Source organism: Lithobates pipiens, unplaced genomic scaffold (assembly GCF_037356315.1).
Source record: "Lithobates pipiens isolate NorthernLeopardFrog02 unplaced genomic scaffold, aLitPip1_a1.2 Scaffold_16, whole genome shotgun sequence".
Lineage (NCBI taxonomy): Eukaryota > Metazoa > Chordata > Amphibia > Anura > Ranidae > Lithobates > Lithobates pipiens.
Genome location: NW_027507748.1, coordinates 567,135,474 through 567,158,644, shown reverse-complemented (window position 1 = coordinate 567,158,644; position 23,171 = coordinate 567,135,474). Strand labels below are relative to the sequence as shown.

Here is a 23,171-nt window from a genome sequence, read left to right as displayed (position 1 = left end):
CCTCAAGCGATTGAATAATGACAAAAAAAAAATTTTTTTTTTTTTTTTACACAAAGTTGTCACTAAATGATATATTGCTCACACATGCTATGGGCGTATGTGAAATGACACCCCAAAATAAATTCTGCTGCTTCTCCTGAGTACGGGGATACCACATATGTGGGACTTTTTGGGAGCCTAGCCGCGTACAGGGCCCCGAAAACCAAGCACCGCCTTCAGGCTTTCTAAGGGCGTAAATTTTTGATTTCACGCCTCACTACCTATTACAGTTTTGAAGGCCATAAAATGCCAAGATGGCACAAAACCCCCACAAATGACCCCATTTTAGAAAGTAGACACCCCAAGCTATTTGCTGAGAGGCATGTTGAGTCCATGGAATATTTTATATTTTGCCACAAGTTGCGGGAAAATTACAAACTTTTTTTTTTTTTTTTTTTTTTTCACAAAGTTGTCACTAAATGATATATTGCTCATGCATGCCATGGGCATATGTGAAATGACACCCCAAAATAAATTCTGCTGCTTCTCCTGAGTACGGGGATACCACATATGTGGGACTTTTTGGGAGCCTAGCCGCGTACGGGGCCCCGAAAACCAAGCACCGCCTTCAGGCTTTCTAAGGGCGTAATTTTTTGAGTTCACTTCTCACTACCTATTACAGTTTTGAAGGCCATAAAATGCCAAGATGGCACAAAACCCCCACAAATGACCCCATTTTAGAAAGTAGACACCCCAAGCTATTTGCTGAGAGGCATGTTGAGTCCATGGAATATTTTATATTTTGCCACAAGTTGCGGGAAAATTACAAACTTTTTTTTTTTTTCACAAAGTTGTCACTAAATGATATATTGCTCACGCATGCCATGGGCATATGTGAAATGACACCCCAAAATAAATTCTGCTGCTTCTCCTGAGTACGGGGATACCACATATGTGGGACTTTTTGGGAGCCTAGCCGCGTACGGGGCCCCAAAAACCAAGCACCGCCTTCAGGCTTTCTAAGGGCGTTACAGTTTTGAAGGCCATAAAATGCCAAGATGGCACAAACCCCCCCCCCCAAATGACCCCATTTTAGAAAGTAGACACCCCTAAATTTAGGGGTACACTAGTGAGACTAGGTAATAAATGGCGGGTGCCCTGAAACTATAAAAAAATAACTAACCAACCAGCGTCACCTGTAACAGTTATATGGTGATCACTGGTGAAAGGGTTAACTAGGGGGCAATCAGGGGGCTTTATGCGGTAGTATATGGGGGTCCCTGGCGCTATAAAAAGCTGCGGCGAACCTAAATACCTACCTGCCTAACTAGCGTCACCTGTGACACTAATACAGCGATCAGAAAAACGATCGCTTATTAGGCTGGGTTCACACTGGAGCGATGCGGGAACGCCACGAATGCGCGGCGGGTTCCCGCATCGCATGCCTCCCGGCGGCAGTTCACACTGCCCTATGCGAACTGCTGGGAGTGTCAGTGAAATGTTAATGACACCCCCAGATCAGTTCGCATATCGCAGTGCGATCTGCAAACTTGGATCGCATGGTGTGAACACCCATGCGATCCGATTCTGCTGCGGACCAAAAAAAGGGTCCCGTGCGAGTTTGCGGCGGGTGCGGCGGGTGCGACACGAATTCAGCCATACTATCTGTATAGCTGAACTCGAATCGCACAGAGATCGGATGTGATTTGCACTGCAGTGCGGTGCGAATCACATCCGTTCTCATAAACCGCTGCAATGTGAACCCAGCCTTAGTGACACTGGCGACGGGGGGTGATCACGGGGTTAAACCTTTATTGGGGGGGTTAGGGGGGTACCTTAGAACTAAAGGGGGCTAACCCTAACTGCCCTAACAGTTATTAGTCACAAATGACACCTGCCGGGTGATCAGGGGGTTAAACCTTTATTAGGTAATAAATGGCGGGTGCCCTGAAACTATAAAAAAATAACTAACCAACCAGCGTCACCTGTAACAGTTATATGGTGATCACTGGTGAAAGGGTTAACTAGGGGGCAATCAGGGGGCTTTATGCGGTAGTATATGGGGGTCCCTAGCGCTATAAAAAGCTGCGGCGAACCTAAATACCTACCTGCCTAACTAGCGTCACCTGTGACACTAATACGGCGATCAGAAAAATGATCGCTTATTAGGCTGGGTTCACACTGGAGCGATGCGGAAACGCCGCGAATCCGCGGCGGGTTCCCGCATCGCATGCCTCCCGGCGGCAGTTCACACTGCCCTATGCGAACTGCTGGGAGTGTCAGTGAAATGTTACTGACACCCCCAGATCAGTTCGCATATCGCAGTGCGATCTGCAAACTCGGATCGCATGGTGTGAACACCCATGCGATCCGATTCTGCTGCGGGCCAAAAAAAGGGTCCCGTGCGAATTTGCGGCGGGTGCGGCGGGTGTGGCGGGTGCGGCGGGTGCGGCGAATGGCTGAACTCGAATCGCACAGAGATCGGATGTGATTTGCACTGCAGTGCGGTGCGAATCACATTCGTTCTCATAAACCGCTGCAATGTGAACCCAGCCTTAGTGACACTGGCGACGGGGGGTGATCACGGGGTTAAACCTTTATTGGGGGGGTTAGGGGGGTACATTAGAACTAAAGGGGGCTAACCCTAACTGCCCTAACAGTTATTACAGTCACAAATGACACCAATGCAAAAAAAAAAAAAAAAAAAAAAAAAAATGACATTGGTGTCACTGTGACTGGGGGGGCAGGGGTAATTGGGGGGGTGATCGGGGGGTAAAGGGGGGGTGTGAGTGTGCCTGGCATGTTCTACTGTGTGTGGGATGTGTTGGTGCAACTCACTGATCCGCTCTCCTCCGTGTCGGAACGAAAAATACCGACACGGAGGAGAGAATACATCACTTCCTCTCCTGTGTTTACATTACAGGAGAGGAAGTGATGTCACCGGGGATTTCCATTCGTCGGGAGCGATCGCGAGGGGGTGGCCATGAATGAATGGCCGTCCCCTCGTCCGGGATCGCTCCCGAACGAAAACCGACCGCCGCAGGCACCGGGCGGGGGCCCGATCGGGCCCCCGACCCGCGGGAGGCAAATCACGTACATGTACGTGCTTATGCCTGCCCGTGCCATTCTGCCGACGTACATCGGCGTGAGGCGGTCGGCAAGTGGTTAATGCATCCTATGCATTAAGGTGAAAAAACACCTGGCAGTGACCAGCTCCCCCATTTTACTTACCGGAGCCCTGGAACTGCACCTGGCAAAGACGTGCTCTTCTTTTACCCGGGGGTTCTCAGCTCCTGATTGGATAGATTAATAGCAGCGCAGCCACTGGCTCCCGCAGCTGTCAATCAAATCCAATGATGCAGGCGTCAGGGGCCGATTCCTGCATTCTATGGATGCAAATGCTGGACTCCGGAGCTCGCCTGCAAGGTAACCCCTCAGGAGAGCGCTTCTTCTAGGGGGTTATCTGATAAGGGGAAGAGCCACCGGGGACCCTAGAAGTCAGTGTTCGGGGCCACTCTGTGCAAAATGAATTGCACAGTGGAGGTAAGTATGACATGTTTGTTATTTAAAAAAAAAAAACCCAAACCTTTACAATCGCTTTAAGGGGTTAAAACAGGTGGCCATGAGGCAACATATTGTCTCTTTACTGGCTGTCAAATGCCTCTGAAAAGCGATCTGAGCATGGATCACTTTTCAGAGGAACAGCTTTTTTTTTGCTGATACTTTGAACAAGGAAGATAAAAAAATCAGTTCTGTTTGTACACATATAGGGGGTCAGGACTAAATGCGCATACATAAAATGTGCATACATACATCTAACCAGTGGCAGCTGGTGCTCAAAATTTTTTGGCGGTGCAAAAATTGTTTGAAAAAAAATCATCAAATGCAACCACTGTGCCATCAAACACTGCCACTTTGCCCTCAAATGCTGCCGCTGTGCCCATCAAACGATCCCACTGTGCCATCATTTGCTGCCAGTGTGCCCATTATATGCTGCCAGAGTGCACTTGAATGCCCCCAGTGTGACCTCCGCCCGCTCACAGTCTGCCCGGCACTAACCCTGTCTTGGTGGGGCAGCGGGTTACGGCGATGAGCGGGGTCCTCCATGCCTTTCCTGCCATCCTCCTCTCCCGTCCTCTCCTCCTGATAGGCGTCCAATAGTGGCGCCTGTCATTTCAGCCAATCAGGTGACAGGTAACAGACCTGAGCACCTAATTGGCGGAGAGGCAGTTTAGTGTTAGGAAAGGGAATAGTCATTCGCTTTTCTAACACAGCTGAGTGACCAGCGAGTGCCAAGCATGGCGCTCGCAGGTCACCTTTTTTGATGCCTATTGGAGCCTATGGCTCTAATCAGGTGCTTTAAATCCCCCCCACCGCTGTAATTCAGGTGTCCTGCGCCCGAAAAAGGGGCTAGGTGCCTGAATAAGGGATGGCCATAGATAAATTCATGCAATGCACTAAACAATCTATTGGTGATAGAGGGGGTGGCAGGAGAGAGGGGGCGGCGCTCATGCACCCTTAATGCACGAGCCGCCACTGCATCTAAACACACACACACACACACACACACACACACACACACACACACACACACACACACACACACACACACAATTTTAAAAAATGGCAGTGCTTTACCTTATCTCTTCCTGCTGGGTACTGCACTGTAGGGGGAGACAAAGAGCACATCACAGTCACACTGCTTTCACTTCAGAATCAGCGTGACGAGCTCCATGCAGAGTGCCGATTACAGTTCGGCTCACAATCGGGGAGCTCGTTCTCAGCCACTGCGCTCCTATCGAAATATACAGGGGGACCTCAAGGGGCCCCTGAAGCATGGGGCCTGGTCACCATGGCGACCTCACAACCCCTATACTTCAATCCCTGGGCTGTGTGACGAGTTCAAATTTACACTAATATACAAGCTGTACACTCACTACTTTACATTGTAGCAAAGTGTAATTTCTTCAGTGTTGTCACATGAAAAGATATAATATTTACACAAATTATATTATTACACACACACACACACACACACACACACACACACACACACACACACACACACACACACACACACAGTGGGAAAATAAGTATTGATTGCTTATGTGGTATTTTGGCCCATTCTTCCACACAAACAGCCTTCAAATCTTGAAGGTTCCTGTGGGCCACTTCTATGAACTCTGATCTTTAGTTCTCTCCATAGATTTTTTTATTGGATTCAAATCAGGTGATTGGCTGGGCCATGTTCACAGCTTTATTTTCTTTCTTTGAAACCAATTGAGAGTTTCCTTGGCTTTGTGTTTGGGATCACTGTCTTGCTGAAATGTCCACCCTCGTTTCATATTCATCTTCCTGGTAGAGAGCAGCAGATTTTTCTTTATCAAAAATGTCTCGGTTCATTTTTCCAATCATCTTTCCTTCAATGAAATTAAGTTTGCCAGTACTGTATGCTGAAAAACAGCCCCACACCATGATGCTCCCAGCTCCAAACTTCATTGTTGGTATGGTGTTTTTGGGGTGATGTGCAGTGCCATTTGACCTCCAATCATGGTGTGTATTATGGTATCCAAAGAGCTCAATTTTGGTCTTATATGAGCAGACTGTATTCTCCAAGTATTTCACAGTCTGGCGTAATTGTGCAGCAAACTTTAAACGAGCTTCAACATGCTTTTTCCTTAGCAATGGAGTCTTGCATGGTGAGAATGCATGCAGGTCATGGCGATTGAGTGCATTACTTATTGTTTTCTTTGAAACAATTGTACCTGCTAATTCCACGTCTTTCTGGTGCTTGGTCCTTGGCTCTAGGACAACTCTTCTAATTATTATTTTTTTTCACTCAACTGTCAGAAATCTTGCAAGGAGCACCTGGTCATGGCCAGTATATGGTGAAATTATGTTCTTTCCACTTCCTGATTATGGCCCCAACGGTGCTCACTGGAACATCCCGAATTTTCAAAATCTTTCTGTAACCAATGCCATCAGTATGTTTTGCAACAATAAGGATGTGAAGGTCTTGAAAGAGCTCTTTGCTTTTACCCATCGTGAGATGATTCTTGTATGACACCTTGGTAATGAGAAACCTTTTTTATATTATTATACAGGATTTATATAGCGCCAACAGTTTTCGCAGCACATTACAATATGAGGGCAGACAGTATAGTTACAATACAATTTAATACAGGAGGAATTGGAGGGCCCTGCTCGTTAGAGCTTACAGTCTAGTAGGGAGAGTCAAGTGAAACAAAAAGGTAATAACTGGGGGGGTGAACTGATGGAGAAAATGCTGTTGTTAGCTGTGTGTAGGATAGGCTTTCAGGGATCATCTAAAAGCTAATAGAGTAGGAGATAATTGGACAGGTTGGCGTAAGAAGTTTCATAGGATTGGCGAGGCTCTGGAAAAGTCCTGGAGGCAGGCAAAGGAGGAGGTGACAATTGAGCTAGAGAGCAGGAGGTCTTGAGAGGAACGAAGAAAACGATTAAGTTGGTATTTTGAGACTAGGCTATTGATGTAGCTGGGGGTTAAATTGTGGATGGCTTTATAAGAAGTTGTTAGTATTTTGAATTTAATTAGTTGGGTGAGCAGGAGCCAGTGGAGGGATTGACAGAGAATAGTAGCTGACACAGAGTGATTGCTAAGGTGGATGAGTGACATGAGTGGATGAGTGACAGCAGCATTAATGATGGATTGAAGGGGGATAGCCTATGTAGAGGTAAGCCAATGAGTAGGGAGTTGCAGTAGTTGAGGCGAGAGATGACCAGGGAGTGAATTAAGAACTTTGTGTCATTGGTTAGAAAGGGGTGTATTTTGGAGATGTTGAGGCGGCAAGTTTTGGACAGTGATTGGACGCGACACTTAAAGGAGAGTTTAGAGTCAAGGCCATCAGTTGAGACTGAATCAGCTGATACTAATTTGCACTGACAAGGGGTGTTCAATACTTTTTCCCTGTGTCATTTTATTACACAAATCTTTATTTCTGAAATTATTTGTTTTGGTTTCTTTGTATGCAGTGGTGGTGGCTATAAAGGCAGCAGGAGCGCTGCCCCCTCTCTCCTGGCACCATAGATTCATTGCATGAATCTTATCTATGGTCGCCACTGACACCCCCTATTCAGGTGTCCAGCACCAGGCACCGGAATTACAGCGGCAGGGGTGTTTTTTTTGGAAGCACCTGATTCGAGCCTTAGGCGCTAATAGGCGTCCAAAATGGTGGACAGCGGGCACAATGCTGTGCGTTCACTGTTCACACAGCTGTTAGCAAAGTGAAGGAATTCGCTTTGCTAACACTGAACCGCCTCTCTGCCAATCAGGTGCTCAGGCGCTGTGATTGGACAACTAATAAAGAGGATGGAAGAAGACATCCAGGAGTGTGCAGGACACCGCCACTGACCCACTGCGAGACAGGTAAGTGCCAGGTGATGCACAATGGCAGCATCTGATGGGGCACAGTAGCGGCAAGTGATGGGCACCCTGGCTGCATTTGATGGGGTACATTAGCGGCAATTGATGGGCACACTGGCAGCAATTGATGTTTTTTTTTTTTTTTTTAGTTTGTGCCCCCCCAAGAAAAATTTTGAGCACCAGCCACCACTGTTTGCATGTGTTGTTACTGACATGTGGGGAACATGTCATGCCAATAGCACCTTTAGAAATATATTTACCTAGAAAAATGGTGACATGTTCAATACCTATTTTACCTGCTGTGTGTATGTGTGTGTGTGTGTGTATATATAATATACACCTTTACAACTACTTTAAAAAGTCAACATGTAGAAAATATGGGGAGAGCTAAACTTCTCTTGATATGAGACGTAGATAAAATAGATTAGATTGCATTACTTCAGCTGCCTATATTTCTGGTTCAATGCAATATCTCAATATGTAGTAACCTCTGTTTATGCATTCATCATCTCTGTATTTGTGGAAGGTGCTAAAGAGGGCAATAACTTCTCCACAGGATATGGAACCCTTGCAAAAAGATCTGAACAAATTAATGGGATGGGCAACTAGAAGAATGTAAAATAATGCATTTGGGTGGCAAAAATATGAATGCAATTTATACACTGGGGGGGGGGGGACCTCTGGGGGAATCTAGGATGGAAAAGGACCTGTGGGTTCTAGTAGATGATAGGCTCAGCAATGGCATTCAATGCCAAGTTGCTGCTAACAAAGCAAAGAGAATATTAGCATGCATTAAAAAGGGGATTAATTCCAGAGATAAACCGATAATTCTTCCGCTCTACAAGACTCTGGTCTGGCCGCACCTAGAGTATGCTGACCAGTCCCCAGGAAGGATGTACTGGAAATGGAGCGAGTACAAAGAAGGGCAACAAAGCTAATAAAGGGTCTGGAGGATATTAGTTATGAGGAAAAGTTGTGAGCACTGAACTTATTCTCTCTGGAGAAGAGACGCTTGAGAGAGGATATGATTTTAATTTACAAATACCACACTGGTGACCCCACAATATGGATAAAACTTTTTCGCAGAAGGGAGTTTTACAAGATTCATGGCCACTCATTAAAATTAGAAGAAGAGAGGTTTAACCTTAAACTACGTAGAGGGTTTCTTTACTGTAAGAGCGGCAAGGATGTGAAATTCCCTTCCGTGGGCTGTGGTCTCAGCGGGGGAGCATCAAAAGTTTCAAAAAACTATTAGATAAGCACCTGAGCAACCACAACGTACGGAGATATACAATGAAATACTGACATATAATCACACATAGGTTGGACGTGTGTCTTTTTTCAACCTCACCTACAATGTAACTATTATGCTTAGTTTGCTATGTAACAGGGTTCTTTTAAAGTAATGCTGCGGTCTTTGAATTCCAGGCAGCTAAAGAGTCCATTTGTGCAATCATTTAAATGTATAATTGTAGGACAAATAATGCGACTTAAATTTTGTGAAAAAATTAAAAAGACTTTTGTGACTAGACATGGAGTGACTGCAGCCATTCATTGCAATTGTCTACTGTTCTAATGCCTGTAGCACCCAGAAATCCAGTGGTGCCAGCTTGTACATATGATTTTTACTACTCTATAGCAACACAGCATACCGATTACCGTACCTACAAACTATAATGCTGGTGCAGCATTTACAATAACATTGTTACTGGAGTTAAGAAAATGGCACACAAGAAGTATTAAAGATAATCCATACTATTGAAATAAACCAGACAAAATGATCTAGTTTTTAGTCTGCTCTGGTGTCAATGTGTTATATTGTGCTCGGAATAAAAAAAGAAAATCTAGACTGATACTTCTGATAGGTACAAATACGATTGTTATTCCTAGCTGGCAGCTACTATCACCTGTGGGTTGTGAATGGAAGTCATTCCAGTGACAGAATGCAGCTTATGTCTCTGCTTTATATTACATTTTACATTACATTTTGTTATGGAAGAGGGGGAAAAAAAAGCATTCATCCTTTGGGAGATCCTTCTTTTATCTCCTTATATGACCGTTTTCTATGAATCAGGAATCCAACATTTGGAACACACTATTTGGAGAAACACCACTGGCTATTACTGTCTCTAAAGGTTGGGAGATCCATAGATGTCCCCCAGCTAAGCTGATTGCCAAAGCTGTATATACTTCATATTGAGGTAAGAGTCCAGAGAGCATTAAGTGGTGTATATGAAGATCCCTGATTGAAGATACCCTTTGATGACACATTCAGCAGTTGTATACCCGCTGACATTTATTTTATTTTTTACAGACTTGTAAAGGCAAAAGGCATAATGACTTGTAGGTAAAAATTAAAATGTTGACTATACAACTGCTTTAAACACAGTGGACTATTCTTATACTATATAGTTTTATATATTTGAGCTATCTGGGGCTTCATGCTTATTTGCAGTTTGTTTATCTATTTATTAGCTATTTGCACGTTACGTTATTTGCACTGGAGTTTATTTTGTGTCTTGCAATATTTACTGTCATCTTGCACAGTACACTGCATTGCATAAATTTGCACAGGATTATATTTTACATAGGATATTTTTTCATTTGATCACAGGTAACATGCATTTATTCTATTAAGTTGCACTGATCATTTTTTTTTTTTTATCCTACACTAATTTTGTGCACTGTATACACTTTAGGTCTAGCTGCAATTTTTATGAGATCAGTTCGATTCACTTGCTAGCGCAAGGGACTACACTGTTTATTTATTCATCCTTTTCTACTTCCGTGATAATACTAATTTGTATTAAAGTCAAAGCCAGCCAGGCCATGAGCATAATCAGAAGATTTCCCTTAGGACAGGTGTCCTCTGCACTTTGTGTACACCTAGATGTCAGTTCAAAGACAAAGCCCTTCTGTGAAAACAGTTATTACAGAAGAGAACTAGCAATGCACACTTCTGCACATTCCTAGTTCTCAGACCCCCATAGTAAAACTGTCAAGTTCTATTTTTTTTTTTCATCAAAGTGTTTTCAAAAAATAAAATTTACTTCAGTGGTATGCTGAGGAGATGAACACAATGATACTTCACGACTATTACCTTTTTTGTTAACCATTAGGGCCCTCTATATATATATATATATATATATATTTTATTTTATTTTTTTCTTCTAATTTTAAAGATCTCACATGCGAGGTGGTATCAAAAAGTTTTGGGACTGGCTCTTTTATTTTTTACAAGAAAGTACTTTATCTATGTTTGCACACCGTCACCTTCACAGCAGTCCCTGTTGGTTCTGGAATGTGTCCAGGAAGTCTTCTTTTCAAAGTGTCTCAAGCATCTTCTGCGATTCGCACTGGATCTTCACAATGGTGCGTAAATTTGAATCATGTTGTTTCTGGCGAGAAACACCCATGGAGGTGAGCTCGGTGATGGGGTACGTTGTCACTGTGGAGCATCCAGTTTTTCACAGTTGCTCTAACTTGCAGATGTGGTCAGAATAGCACTAGTTGCATAGCTAAGAGCTGAAAGTCACGGGAGCTGCACATTGAGAGAGAGATCAAGTGGCAGTCTTAGCCTTTACTCCCGCCAGGCCATGCTCCCAATGCGTTTCACTCTGCCCACTGGAGCTTACTCATGGTGATGGAGTCTGCCCATGAGTAAGCTCCAGTGGGCATAGTAAAAGGCATAGCTTTGTTGGGGTTGGGGCTAAGACTGCCCCTTGTTGTGACGTGCAGCTCCTGGGACCTTCAGCTATTATCTATCATTTTCTGGAGTGTGGGTGGAACAGAACTATACTACCTTGCACCCTGAGTAGCTCACATATACACCATGGGTTATCAGTTGCACAGCGCCCGATGCACACAGGACAAAGTCTTGTGAAGGTAGGTGCTCCCTAGGACTGTGCATGCAGCCTCATGCTGCCAGCTGTCTGGTGTTATATTCTTCATAATAGAAAAAAAAAAAAAAAAAAACATTAAGAGTGGCAGTCTTTTGCAATAATAAAGTGTACACACTTGGAAAGCCTGGAGAGCTCACCACGAGTCCAAGACACATATGGAATGACTACAAGGTTTAACTCCTCAACATATAACAATTTCACATGGCCAGACCCTTTAAGGTGAACGCATTTTAACCACTTTCAGACCGAACCAATTTGCTGGTCAAAGACCAGACCACTTTTTGCAATTCGGCACTGCGTCGCTTTAACTGACAATTGCGTGGTCGTGCGACGTGGCTCCCAAACAAAATTGACGTCCTTTTTTTCCCACAAATAGAGCTTTCTTTTGGTGGTATTTGATCACCCCTGCGGTTTTTATTTTTTGCGCCATAAACAAAAATAGAGCGACAATTTTGAAAAAAACGCATTCGTTTTTACTTTTTGTTATAATAAATATCCCCCAAAAATATATAAAAAAAAACATTTTTTTCCCTCAGTTTAGGCCGATACGTATTCTACATATTTTTGGTAAAAAAAAAAAATCGCAATAAGCGATTATTGATTGGTTTGCGCAAAAGTTATAGCGTTTACAAAATAGGGATAGTTTTATAGCATTTTTATTAATAATTTTTTATTATTTTTTTTTTACTAGTAATGGCGGCGATCAGCGATTTTTATTGTGACTGCGACATTGTGGGGGACCCATCGGACATTTTTGGGACCATTGTCATTTATACAGTAATCACTGCTATATAAATGCAGTGATTCCTGTGTAAATGACACTGGCAGTGAAGGGGTTAAGTGTTCCTAGGGGTGTGTTACTAACTGTGGGGGGGTTGGGCTTTCATTTAGTGAACACTGATCTCTGCTCCAATCACATGGAGCAGAGATCAGCGTCACTAGTTGCTAGGCAGAATGGAGAAATGTTGTTTACAAGGGCACTTCTCCATTCGGCCGCTCCGTGAGACGATCGCGGGGATGCCCGCGGCAATCGAGTCCGCGGGTCCCGCGACCGGACTCACGGGGGTCCCGACCAGCGCGGGAGCGTGCCGCCAGCGGCGCGCTCCCGATGGCAGGGCGGCAAATTTAAAAGGGACGTACATGTACGCCCATTTGCCTGCCCGTGCCATTCTGTCGACGTACATCGTCGTGCGCTGGTCAGCAAGTGGTTAAAGAAAGATTGTAAAGCAACTGAAAATGCTGGTTGCCTGGTTAACAGATGGACTGTCATTAAATATTTTTAAGTCACTAAGCCAAAACAAATACATTGATCAGACAAGTCCTTGGCCATTCCAAGTACTGAAGGCAAATGGTCAGCAAGACAGATAGCGAGCCTGTTAAGAAAATTACAGCCTCTGTTTTTCTCTGTCAGCATTCATTTCATAAAATAAAACCCAATTACAGAACAGGCAGTCTAATTTTACCAGACACAATGTGGAATTATACTTGAAAAAAAAAAAAAAAAAAATGCATAAAGCAGTCTATAAATTTAGCATTAATACACATGTATCTTTAGAAAATTCCAGGTATAAGCTCAAGAAAAAGGTATTTTACTTGCACAGTTTTTGGTTAGCAAGCATAGGGGGTTATTTACTAAAAGCAAATCTACTTTGCGCTACAAGTGCAATCGCTGTAGATCATCAGTTGAGTATTTCCTTAATAGAGACTCCGCCTTACCTTTCAAACAGGGGAGGTTCATCATGGAGCTTTTAGAGTTTGCCACTACGCATAACTTTTTCTGGTTTAACAATAAATGCTACCTACAAAATAAAGGCATGGCTATGGGGGCAAAATTTCCCCCCAGCCAATATATTTATGGGTACATAGGAGGAGAACGTCGTCTTTGCCAACCTTAAACCAGAATTGGTCTTATGGGCTAGGTTTATTGACAACATCCTCCTATGGAATGGTACGAGGGAGTCTTTACACACTTTCATGGAATTTTTTAATGATAGGGGTATAGAATATAAATAAGAGGCAGACAAGTACACTATTAATTTTCTAGATTTACAAATAGAGGTGGAGAGGGGCAGTTTCTCACTTCAACCTACAGATAAGGCCTCATGCACACGAGACGCAGTTAAACGCGTGTTCAGAGGCAGTTGGACACTTTTTTCAACTGCCCCTGAACTCATTCAATGTTATCCTATGTGTCCATGCACACAGTCTCGTTTTTTTCCGTTTTTATGCAGTTGCGTTTAATCTCGTTTTTCCAGAAGCAAAAAAATGCGTTTAGAAGCAAAAATTTCCACGTTTCAGACGCAAAACGTGGCAAAACGCCGCTGCCGCGTTTATATGCATTTTTAAAGGTGACCTTTTTTTTACATTAAAAATCTCAAAAATGATTGCAAATGATGAAAAAACCATTAGAAAAATATTTTTAACAATTGCAATTGCAAGTGGACAATCCACAACTTGTGGCAAGTGACATGGCAAGTGGACAATCCACAATTAGTGGCAAGTGACGTGGCAGGTGAAGTGGCAAGTGACGTGGAAAGTGGACAATCCACAACTTGTGGCAGGTGACGTGGCAAGTGACCTGGCAGGTGACGCGGCAAGTGACCTGGCAGGTGACGCGGCAAGTGACCTGGCAGGTGACGTGGCAAGTGGAAAATCAACAACTTGTGGCAGGTGACTGGCATGTGACGTGGCAAGTGGACAATCCATAACTTGTGGCAGGTGACGTGGCAAGTGGACAATCCACTTGTGGCAGGGGACGTGGCAAGTGGACAATCCACTTGTGGCAGGGGATGTGGCAAGTGACGTGGCGAGTGGACAATCCACAACTTGTGTCAGGTGACGTGGCAAGTGGACAATCCACAACTTGTGGCAGGTGATGTGGCAAGTGGACAATCCACTTGTGGCAGGGGACGTGGCAAGGAACGTGGCAAGTGGACAATCCACAACTTGTGGCAAGTGCCGTGGCAGGTGAAGTGGCAAGTGACGTGGAAAGTGGACAATCCACAACTTGTGGCAGGTGATGTGTCTGGTGACGTGGCAAGTGGACAATCCACAACTTGTGGCAGGTGGCATGGCAGGTGACGTGAAAAGTGGACAATCCAGATCTTGTGGCAAGTGACGTGGCAAGTGGACAATCCACAACTTGTGGCAGGTGAAGTGGCAAGTGACGTGGAAAGTGGACAATCCACAACTTGTGGCAGGTGACGTGGCAAGTGACCTGGCAGGTGACGCGGCAAGTGACCTGGCAGGTGACGTGGCAAGTGGAAAATCAACAACTTGTGGCAGGTGACTGGCATGTGACGTGGCAAGTGGACAATCCATAACTTGTGGCAAGTGACGTGGCAAGTGGACAATCCACTTGTGGCAGGGGACGTGGCAAGTGACATGGCAAGTGGACAATCCACTTGTGGCAGGGGATGTGGCAAGTGACGTGGCGAGTGGACAATCCACAACTTGTGTCAGGTGACGTGGCAAGTGGACAATCCACAACTTGTGGCAGGTGATGTGGCAAGTGGACAATCCACTTGTGGCAGGGGACGTGGCAGGGGACGTGGCAAGTGGACAATCCACAACTTGTGGCAGGTGACGTGGAAAGTGACGTGGCAAGTGGACAATCCACATCTTGTGGCAGGTGACGTGGAAAGTGGTGTGGCAAGTGGACAATCCACAACTTGTGGCAGGTGATGTGACTGGTGACGTGGCAAGTGGACAATCCACAACTTGTGGCAGGTGGCATGGCAGGTGACGTGGAAAGGGGACAATCCACATCTTGTGGCAAGTGACGTGGCAGGTGATGTGGCAAGTGGACAATCCACAACTTGTGGCAGGTGACGTGGCAGGTGATGTGACAAGTGGACAATCCACATCTTGTGGCAAGTGACGTGGCAGCTGACGTGGCAAGTGGACAATCCAAAACTTGTGGCAAGTGACGTGGCAGGTGACGTGGCAAGTGACATGGCAAGTGGACAATCCACATCTCGTGGCAAGTGACGTGGCAGGTGATGTGGCAAGTGACGTGGCAAGTGGACAATCCACAACTTGTGGCAGGTGACGTGGCAGGTGATGTGACAAGTGGACAATCCACATCTTGTGGCAAGTGACGTGGCAGCTGACGTGGCAAGTGGACAATCCAAAACTTGTGGCAGGTGATGTGGCAAGTGACGTGGCAAGTGGACAATCCACAGCTTGTGGCAAGTGACATGGCAGGTGGCAAGTGATGTGGCAAGTGGACAATCCACAACTTGTGACAGGTGACGTGGCAGGTGATGTGGCAAGTGGACAATCCCCAACTTGTGGCAAGTGACGTGGCAAGTGGACAATCCAAAACTTGTGGCAAGTGACGTGGCAAGTCACGTGGCAAGTGGACAATCCACAACTTGTGGCAGTTGGACAATCCACAACTTGTGGCAGTTGGACAATCCACAACTGGTGGCAGATGACATGGCAAGTGACGTGGCAGGTGATGTGGCAAGTCACGTGGCAAGTGGACAATCCACAACTTGTGGCAGGTGCCGTGGCAAGTGACACGCTAAATACAAGTACACTGCAGCTCTCACAGCTGCTGCTACTCACTCTGGTCTCACAAAATTGCTGAAATAGTTAATTTTTGAGCTGGGGAGGGTCTATGATGTTAGCTTAAACTAAACGCTTCTAGACGCAAACGCGGTAAAACGCCGCTAAATCGCGGTAAAAATCGCGGCAAAACGCGCGTTTCTAAACGCCGGTTTCAACATGTGTCCAGCAGCGTTTGCATCTGCGTCTCGTGTGCATGAAGCCTAAGAATGCATTTATTCCCTGTGAGAGCTGCCATCACCAAATCATTTATGTAGAAGCCACAAGAGGAGTGATGGGGACCAACAGAGAGACAGCACTGAGTCTGCTCAGGGGCCACTGACATATCCAAGATGGCGGTGTTCAATAATAGTCTCAGGACTCAAAGAGCTAATGTTCCCCGGGTAATATTCTAGTACTAGTCTGAACTTCCAGAACTCACTTTTTCTGGAAAGCTCAGTCTGCATGTAAATATGGAGGAAAAAAAAATTATATTATACAGTCAAGAAGGATGCCCAGAGTTTACTTACACACCTTAGAGCCAAGATCCATCTCAGACCCCGCAGAGGGCTAGATCTGCAAGCATGTGTGACCTCACTACAATAGGTGGTCTGCATTCCTTCCGGTGATTTCCACACTGAAAGTTCCATCCTTTTTTGCTCTTGGTGGTGGTGAAAACCTTTTTCCATTTTTCTGGATCTTTATCGTCATAGAACTTGTTTTATTTGTCACTTTTTAGAGACTTTATTTTATGAACCACTCTTCATTACATTATTATATGCACTGTAGTGATATTTTATCACTTCAGTGATTTACAGTATGTTTAGTTTTCAGCTCTACAGTTTAATATTTTGTTCACTAGTTTGATTAGCGTGACTATTTCCGTTTTATTATACAGCTACCAGAATACAATTTGTCTCTATAATTGTCCTTTAAAATACAGCTATCACACCCTCTTTATAACCTAGAATTAAAAAGTGTTTGTTGACAAAGTAAAAAGGCCAAGCCACAGTTTAAAACGAGTCTATTGAAAACACGCATTCCTTCCATAACATGCTGTACGAGTCATAAGGCGTAATATACAATAATCACTTACACCCCCCCGACCAACAAATACAATATTCATAATACCATACACAAACAATAAAAAAAAACTTCATATAAAAGATCAATATTTCTGAAATAAACTTCTAAAATAACATTAAAAAGTGGTTTGTTTATAAAATGCCATTGAAATTAAAAGGTGCAATGCGAAGTACGCAAAGATGTATATAGGAAGAGTGATAAGACACATTTTGGGCTTGTTTCATCATCAGGGCAAGGAGCTGAGTGCAGAGATCCATAGCAACCAATCTGAATTCAGACCAATGAAAGCTGCATTCTGATTGGTTGGGCACTGCACATTTTTACTGAATAAGCTTGACAGAGGTAAACTAGCAGGATGTCAGTGCATGGACTGAACTGTGCATGGACATTCAGTAAACCAAAGTGCAAAAACCCATTAAAAACAAAAAATGAGCAGGACTCCTGCTTCATCCATCTGATTTAAAGAGGACTGGTATTTTTCGCATAGAAAAGCATATATATTTTTCTTAAATCCCACACTGATATGTATACACACCCCTCCCTCCCACCTTTTGTCACAGTTGCTGCACAATACCTGGGGGTTCCAGGTACGGGGATTCTGCATCCAATTCGCAATAGTGTGAACCCGGCCTAACTCCACTTTTGCAGAGAGACCAAAAAAAAAAAAAATGGAATGGAAATGTGAGCGACTTTAGAATTATCAATCAGCTGCTACTCTTGCAGGTTTCTAATGAAGAAAGTGGAGGCTCTAAAGCCCTTTAGACATTTACCTTTGGGTGTATCTCACTAAAGCTTGCAGGGGATGCCCAAAATCTGACTTGTATCTTAGCACTTCTGGGAAAATCTGTGAGCAATTACACACAGGAAATTATATTGGTGTGTAGGGAGGTCTGTATACAGAACATCCTCAGAGTGCCGCATTGCATTATACAAAAAAAAAAAATAATAGAGCGGCAGCATGAAAAGTAATTTTTAATAACATTCAATTACGATATGGCTTGTGTCGCAATTGTATATGCTATATTGTTTTATTTTATTTTGCCCCTTTTCTTTCTCTCTCAACACCCCCCCCCCCCAATTTTTTTTTTTTTTTAACCAAAACGATGTTACAGTGGGACTGCTGTTAACGCTACTGAAAAAGTGCATCATACAAGTCATTTATCATCGTGTCCATTGTTGACTTTTAAATAATAAAAAAAAAAAAATAAATAAAAATAAAAATAAAAATAAAAAAAGCATGTGACTGGTTTCAGTATTTGCGTGTTGCACTTCTCTACTATAGAATGTAGTACTAATAAAGGATTTCTCACTAGGAGCACTGGTAGTTCTAAGTATGAAGGTTAAAAGACATACATTCTTGAGCATCAGTATTTAGTCACCCTGAGTACTGTAAGGCTGTATCTACCAAATGGCGCTTATTATCTGGGTTACAGACATACTATAAGCACAATAGGAAAGGTGGCAGGGCTCTGGTTTCATTGAAGACGTTGAAGCAAAAAGATTGTCGTTCTGTTAAATCTGGCCCAGTTAGATCAATGCAGAGCTAGCAGTCAGCATCATTCATGCAGCTAGCCACTGAACAAAGCTGACATTCTGCGTCTGTACAGTAAGACTAACTGCATGCATATAGATTGGTGTTGCTGGCTCTTTTTTCCCCCCACTTCAAAGTGGGGTTTTCATTAATGTACAAGTTACTGGGAGCACAAAACCCGCTTGAAAAGGAGGTCAACTGCAGGCCAAATACCCCAATCAATGAACTCTGAGTGATCTCAGAAGCGTTTTAAAAACGGATATCAAATCAACAGAAGCCCAAAGACTGTAGACACAGATTGTTTGCATTGCTGTCAGCTCTTTTGTTATATTTTTGACGCCGCAAATAAAAAGGGCACAAGGAAAAAAAAAAAAAAGTGCTCTTTATACAACAATAAATCTCGTGTCCTAAACTGTACTGGGCCTTAGCACCCCCCCCCTTTTTTTTTTTTTCTACTTTGGTGCAGAGGAGTTTGGACCAAAATACACCATTTATGTTTAGAGACCAATAGAACATATAATGAAAGTCTGCAAATGGTTAATTCAAGTTGGTTCAGTCAGTTGAGAAGATAGGTGATCATAACCAAGACATGCCATTTGTTTGGTCCCATTTGTCCATGTCCTCCTTTCAAGTACTTGTCCAGGTAAAGCGAGATCCTACAAATAGTTTCAGAGGTTTAAATTAAGTATTTCAACAACATCTGGCTAGAATAAAAAGTAAGAAACCCCTCCATAGTGCACACTTTGTCAGCCTGTCACAGTCTTTGAAGCTGTAGAAGAGGGAAATATTTAGGCTATCACTGTTCATGTGTTAGAGAACGATCAATCCTTCAGGGACTGGTGATAGTTTGTAGATAGAAGGACCATGCTGTGCAACAATAAGGAGGCCTCAGACACTGTAAAAGAGAAAACACATCTCAGTATATCTATAGGTTATTACCTGCTTAAGGAAAACACAACATTATTAATATATAGCAACACTGATACTTATTCCTACAATGTTTAAAATTCTCTTAAGACTTTAACTACAAAAACATAACAGGTAGAAGGCAAAGTTCTCCGTGCACAAGCAGCATTTTTTTACAGGAGCACATTACTGGGCATATTAGTTCCTAGTGTCCTTTGCCTAAACCAACTCATCCCTGGTTGCATCAACCAATTTACTTTGCTACACACAGCTTTGAACATCTGATGGAGCACTGTTTAATCCATCATCCGAAAATGAAGAGTATGGCACAACTGCAAATCTACCAAGACATGGTCATCCACCTAACCTGACAGACTGGGCAAGGAGAGTATTAATCATGGTAACTTTTGAGGAGCTACAGAGATCCACAGCTCAAGTGGGAGAATCTATTAGTCGTGCACTCCACAAATCTGACCTTTAAAAAGGAAGAGTGGCAAGAAGAAAGCCATTGTTGAAAGAAAGCCATACAAAGCTCTGTTTGCAGGAAGCCATGTGGAAGAAGGTGCTCTGGTCAGATGAGGCCAAAACTGAACTTTTTGGCCTGAAAGCAAAACTGTGGCGGAAAACTAACATTGCACATCACCCTTAACACACCATCCCCATCGTGAAACATGGCGGTTGCAGCACCATGTTGTGGGGATGCTTTTCTTCAGCAGGGACCGGGTAGCTGGTCAGAGATGATGGGAAGATGGATGGAGCCAAATACAGGGCAATCTTAGAACAATTCCTGTTATGCCGGCCATACACGGTTCGAATTTCAAAAGAATTTTCTTTCGAAAATCGTATCTAAGAATTTTCGTATGAATTTCGCACCATTAGTGGGCTGCAGCAACAGCCGATTTTCATGCGGAAATAAAATTTGAGGAATCGGACATGTTGGAAATTTTTAGAAAAACGAACGATTTTCTAATCAATGATGGGAGAATCGTGCGAGAAACGTAATAAGAAAAGAAAATGTACGGAGAGAAAAAGATTCCCAGCCAAGAAAATTCTTTTCTGTAGCAACATGAGGTGAAATTGAAGGCTTGGTCGGCCGAATTTCGAAAATCAATGGTGGCATCATCGGATCACAAAAAAAACAAATTTTCTGATTTTGAAAAGAAAATTCGTTCGAAATTCGACCGTGTATGGCCTGCATTAGAGTCTGCAAAAGACTTGAGACTGGGATGGAGGTTCATCTTCCAGCAGGACAACGACCTAAACATACAGCCAGAACTACAATGGAATGGTTTAGAGCAAAGCATATTCATGTGGTAGAATGGCCCAAAGTCCAAACCTAAATCCAATTGTGAACAGCAAATTTCAAGTCTTACCACAGATTCTCAGACGTTCTCCATCCAATTTGTCAGAGCTTGAGATATTTTACAAAAGAAGAATGGGCAAAAATGTCACTCTAGAAGCTGGTAAAGACATACCCAAAAAAGAGTCGCAGTTGTAATTGCCACGAAAGGTGGTTCTACAAAGTATTGACTCAGAGGGCTAAATACAAATGCACGCCACACTTTTCACATACAAATAACATTTTGAATACCATTTATCATTTTCCTTCTACTTCACAATTATGTGCCACTTTGGGTCGGTTTATCACATAAAACCGAGTCTTCACTTGGAAATGCAATACCCTAACTACCAACACTGGAGGTGTGCCTTGCCCAATCTGGTCAGTACACCTAAAAAAGGTTTGGGGGGGAACGGTTGGGTGGGAACCCTGAGGACAAGCCGATGCAGGATCAGACAAGGAGGAGGGATATATACCCCCCCAGACTCCTCCTACAAATACAGGCTAGCATCCGGCCAGCCTTCTTACTTGTAGTCAGAGTCCTCACTTGGAAATGCTATACCCCAACTACCAAGACCGGAGGTGTTCCTTGGCCTAGCTGGTCAGTGTGCCTACCCAGTTTCCCCCTAAAATAAGACCTCGCGTGATTGTCTGTGATGGCTGCAATTTAAGACCTACCCCCCCACAAATAAGCCCTAGTTAAAGTTCTTGTAGGTCTTATTTTCAGGGTAGGGCTTATATTGCAGCCATCACCGACAATCACGCTAGGTCTTATTTTCAGGGAAACAGGGTAAGAGGGCAAAAGACACGAAAGTAGGTGTGATAAGAAAGCTTGATAAAGGGTAGGTAACAATCCGTCTAGTAGAATAGCGATGTCCGGGTGGCTTCAGTATACGGAGCCAGTATGTATTAGCTATAACAGAAGGAATTCCAGCGTCCGATGAATTGATAAGGACCCCCTGTTTGGAACATGCAAAACTGCCCAGAACCCAAGTAAATGTCCCGTAAATGATTTGGATTAAGCCTAATTTCTGACAAAACACAGACGTGCGAAATACCTGCTTGTAGTGATGATACATGGGGGAAAAAGGAGCAAGGGCTGACCCGAGGAGCCCCTGCAAAATAACTTCAGAGAAAAATCGAACACTGGATAGCCAATACCCCCCCCCCCCCCCCCAAATGTAGAAAGTGCTGAAACGCCAGTTCCACGGACAAGTACTTCAATGAAAATACTTTGGAAGGAAAGAGGGCAGCCGAAATGGAAAAAAAATAAAAAATTATATATATATATATATATATATATATATATATATATATATATATATATATATATATATATATATATATATACACACACACACGATACCAAAAACTTGACACTGGACACCCCGGTGGCCCAACCCTCCACCTTCAGAACAATGGGGAAAGAAAGAACCAGACCAAACACCCCTTGGAAATTACTGCCCCCCGTAACTTATAGACAATGAAAGCATGACTATCTGCTGAAGCCAAGATACTACATACGAAAGACTCAAGATAGTGATGAGGCTCGCGTGAAAGCTTACTGAAAAATTCCTCCAGCAGGGGATGGCTGAAGACCGGGATGGGAGATTCCTACACAGCCCCTATGAAAGAGACAATACTTGGCTCGGACATATTGAACCAGAAGGCTTGACAAGATGGTGGACTTAGGCCTTGCCTGCAGGAATGTAGGAAGAGCAGCTGGGGGTGCGACAGCCCGCCTCTAACCGAGCAAGCTTCGATCACCTCCATCCTGCCTTGCAACCGTAACAGGCCGTGGAGAGCATATTTAGCCAACGTGAATCTGGGTTAAAGAATAATGCCCAGAACACATTCCATGCTGGTGGATGGGAGTACCTGGGACACAATTCAAAATAACAATCCAAAGCATTCTGCCTTCCCAGCTGAAGCCGGGAAAGGAAAAATCCCTGTAACGAAGATCAGCTGTGAGCTCAAGTATAGATTTACTCCTTAATGATGGGGTGCTACCATACTCTGAACTCCCACGTAGGGTTGAACGTGAATTAAGTCTCTTCTGAAACATGCGGCATGCCCAACCTAAGGAAACACAAACTAGAGAAAGTGACAACAGACAACCAGACATGAGAACACCACCCCTAAGTATGAGGACGTGAGCAGTAATGACAAGACCACAGCCAATAATGAACCCGATGATGACCCTCACCCTAGTGTATGTAGTAAGTGAGCCCAAGTAACCTGCAGCACAAAGACAGGTAATTAAAACTGAACACTCAGGGCTAGCGTAACCACAGATTGTGGTGGCTAGTCATACAGGTGTAATGAAATGAACGGGCATCATGACGTAGGGGTATAAGGGCGAGAAGATTGTGGTTAATCATTTAAAAACTAAACCTCAGCCCGTACAAATCTTTAGACATGATAGATCCTGAGATGTGAGCACTAGCCAATTCAACCCAGGTATACAAAGAAACC

The 23,171-nt window shown here is 43.8% G+C and overlaps 1 protein-coding gene across 4 annotated transcripts in view; it reads right to left on the bottom strand.

The window, feature by feature from the left end:
- Nucleotides 1-16,841: 16,841 nt before the first annotated feature.
- LETMD1 (LETM1 domain containing 1) overlaps nt 16,842-23,171 on the bottom strand; it is a 37,599-nt gene continuing 31,269 nt past the window's right edge. For all 4 annotated transcript variants that reach the window (XM_077483674.1, XM_077483675.1, XM_077483676.1 and 1 more), the window contains exon 9: nt 16,842-19,346. In XM_077483674.1, the coding sequence (XP_077339800.1) occupies nt 19,273-19,346 (74 nt within the window). In that variant the 3' untranslated portion in view covers nt 16,842-19,272. The remainder of the gene's footprint in view (nt 19,347-23,171) is intronic.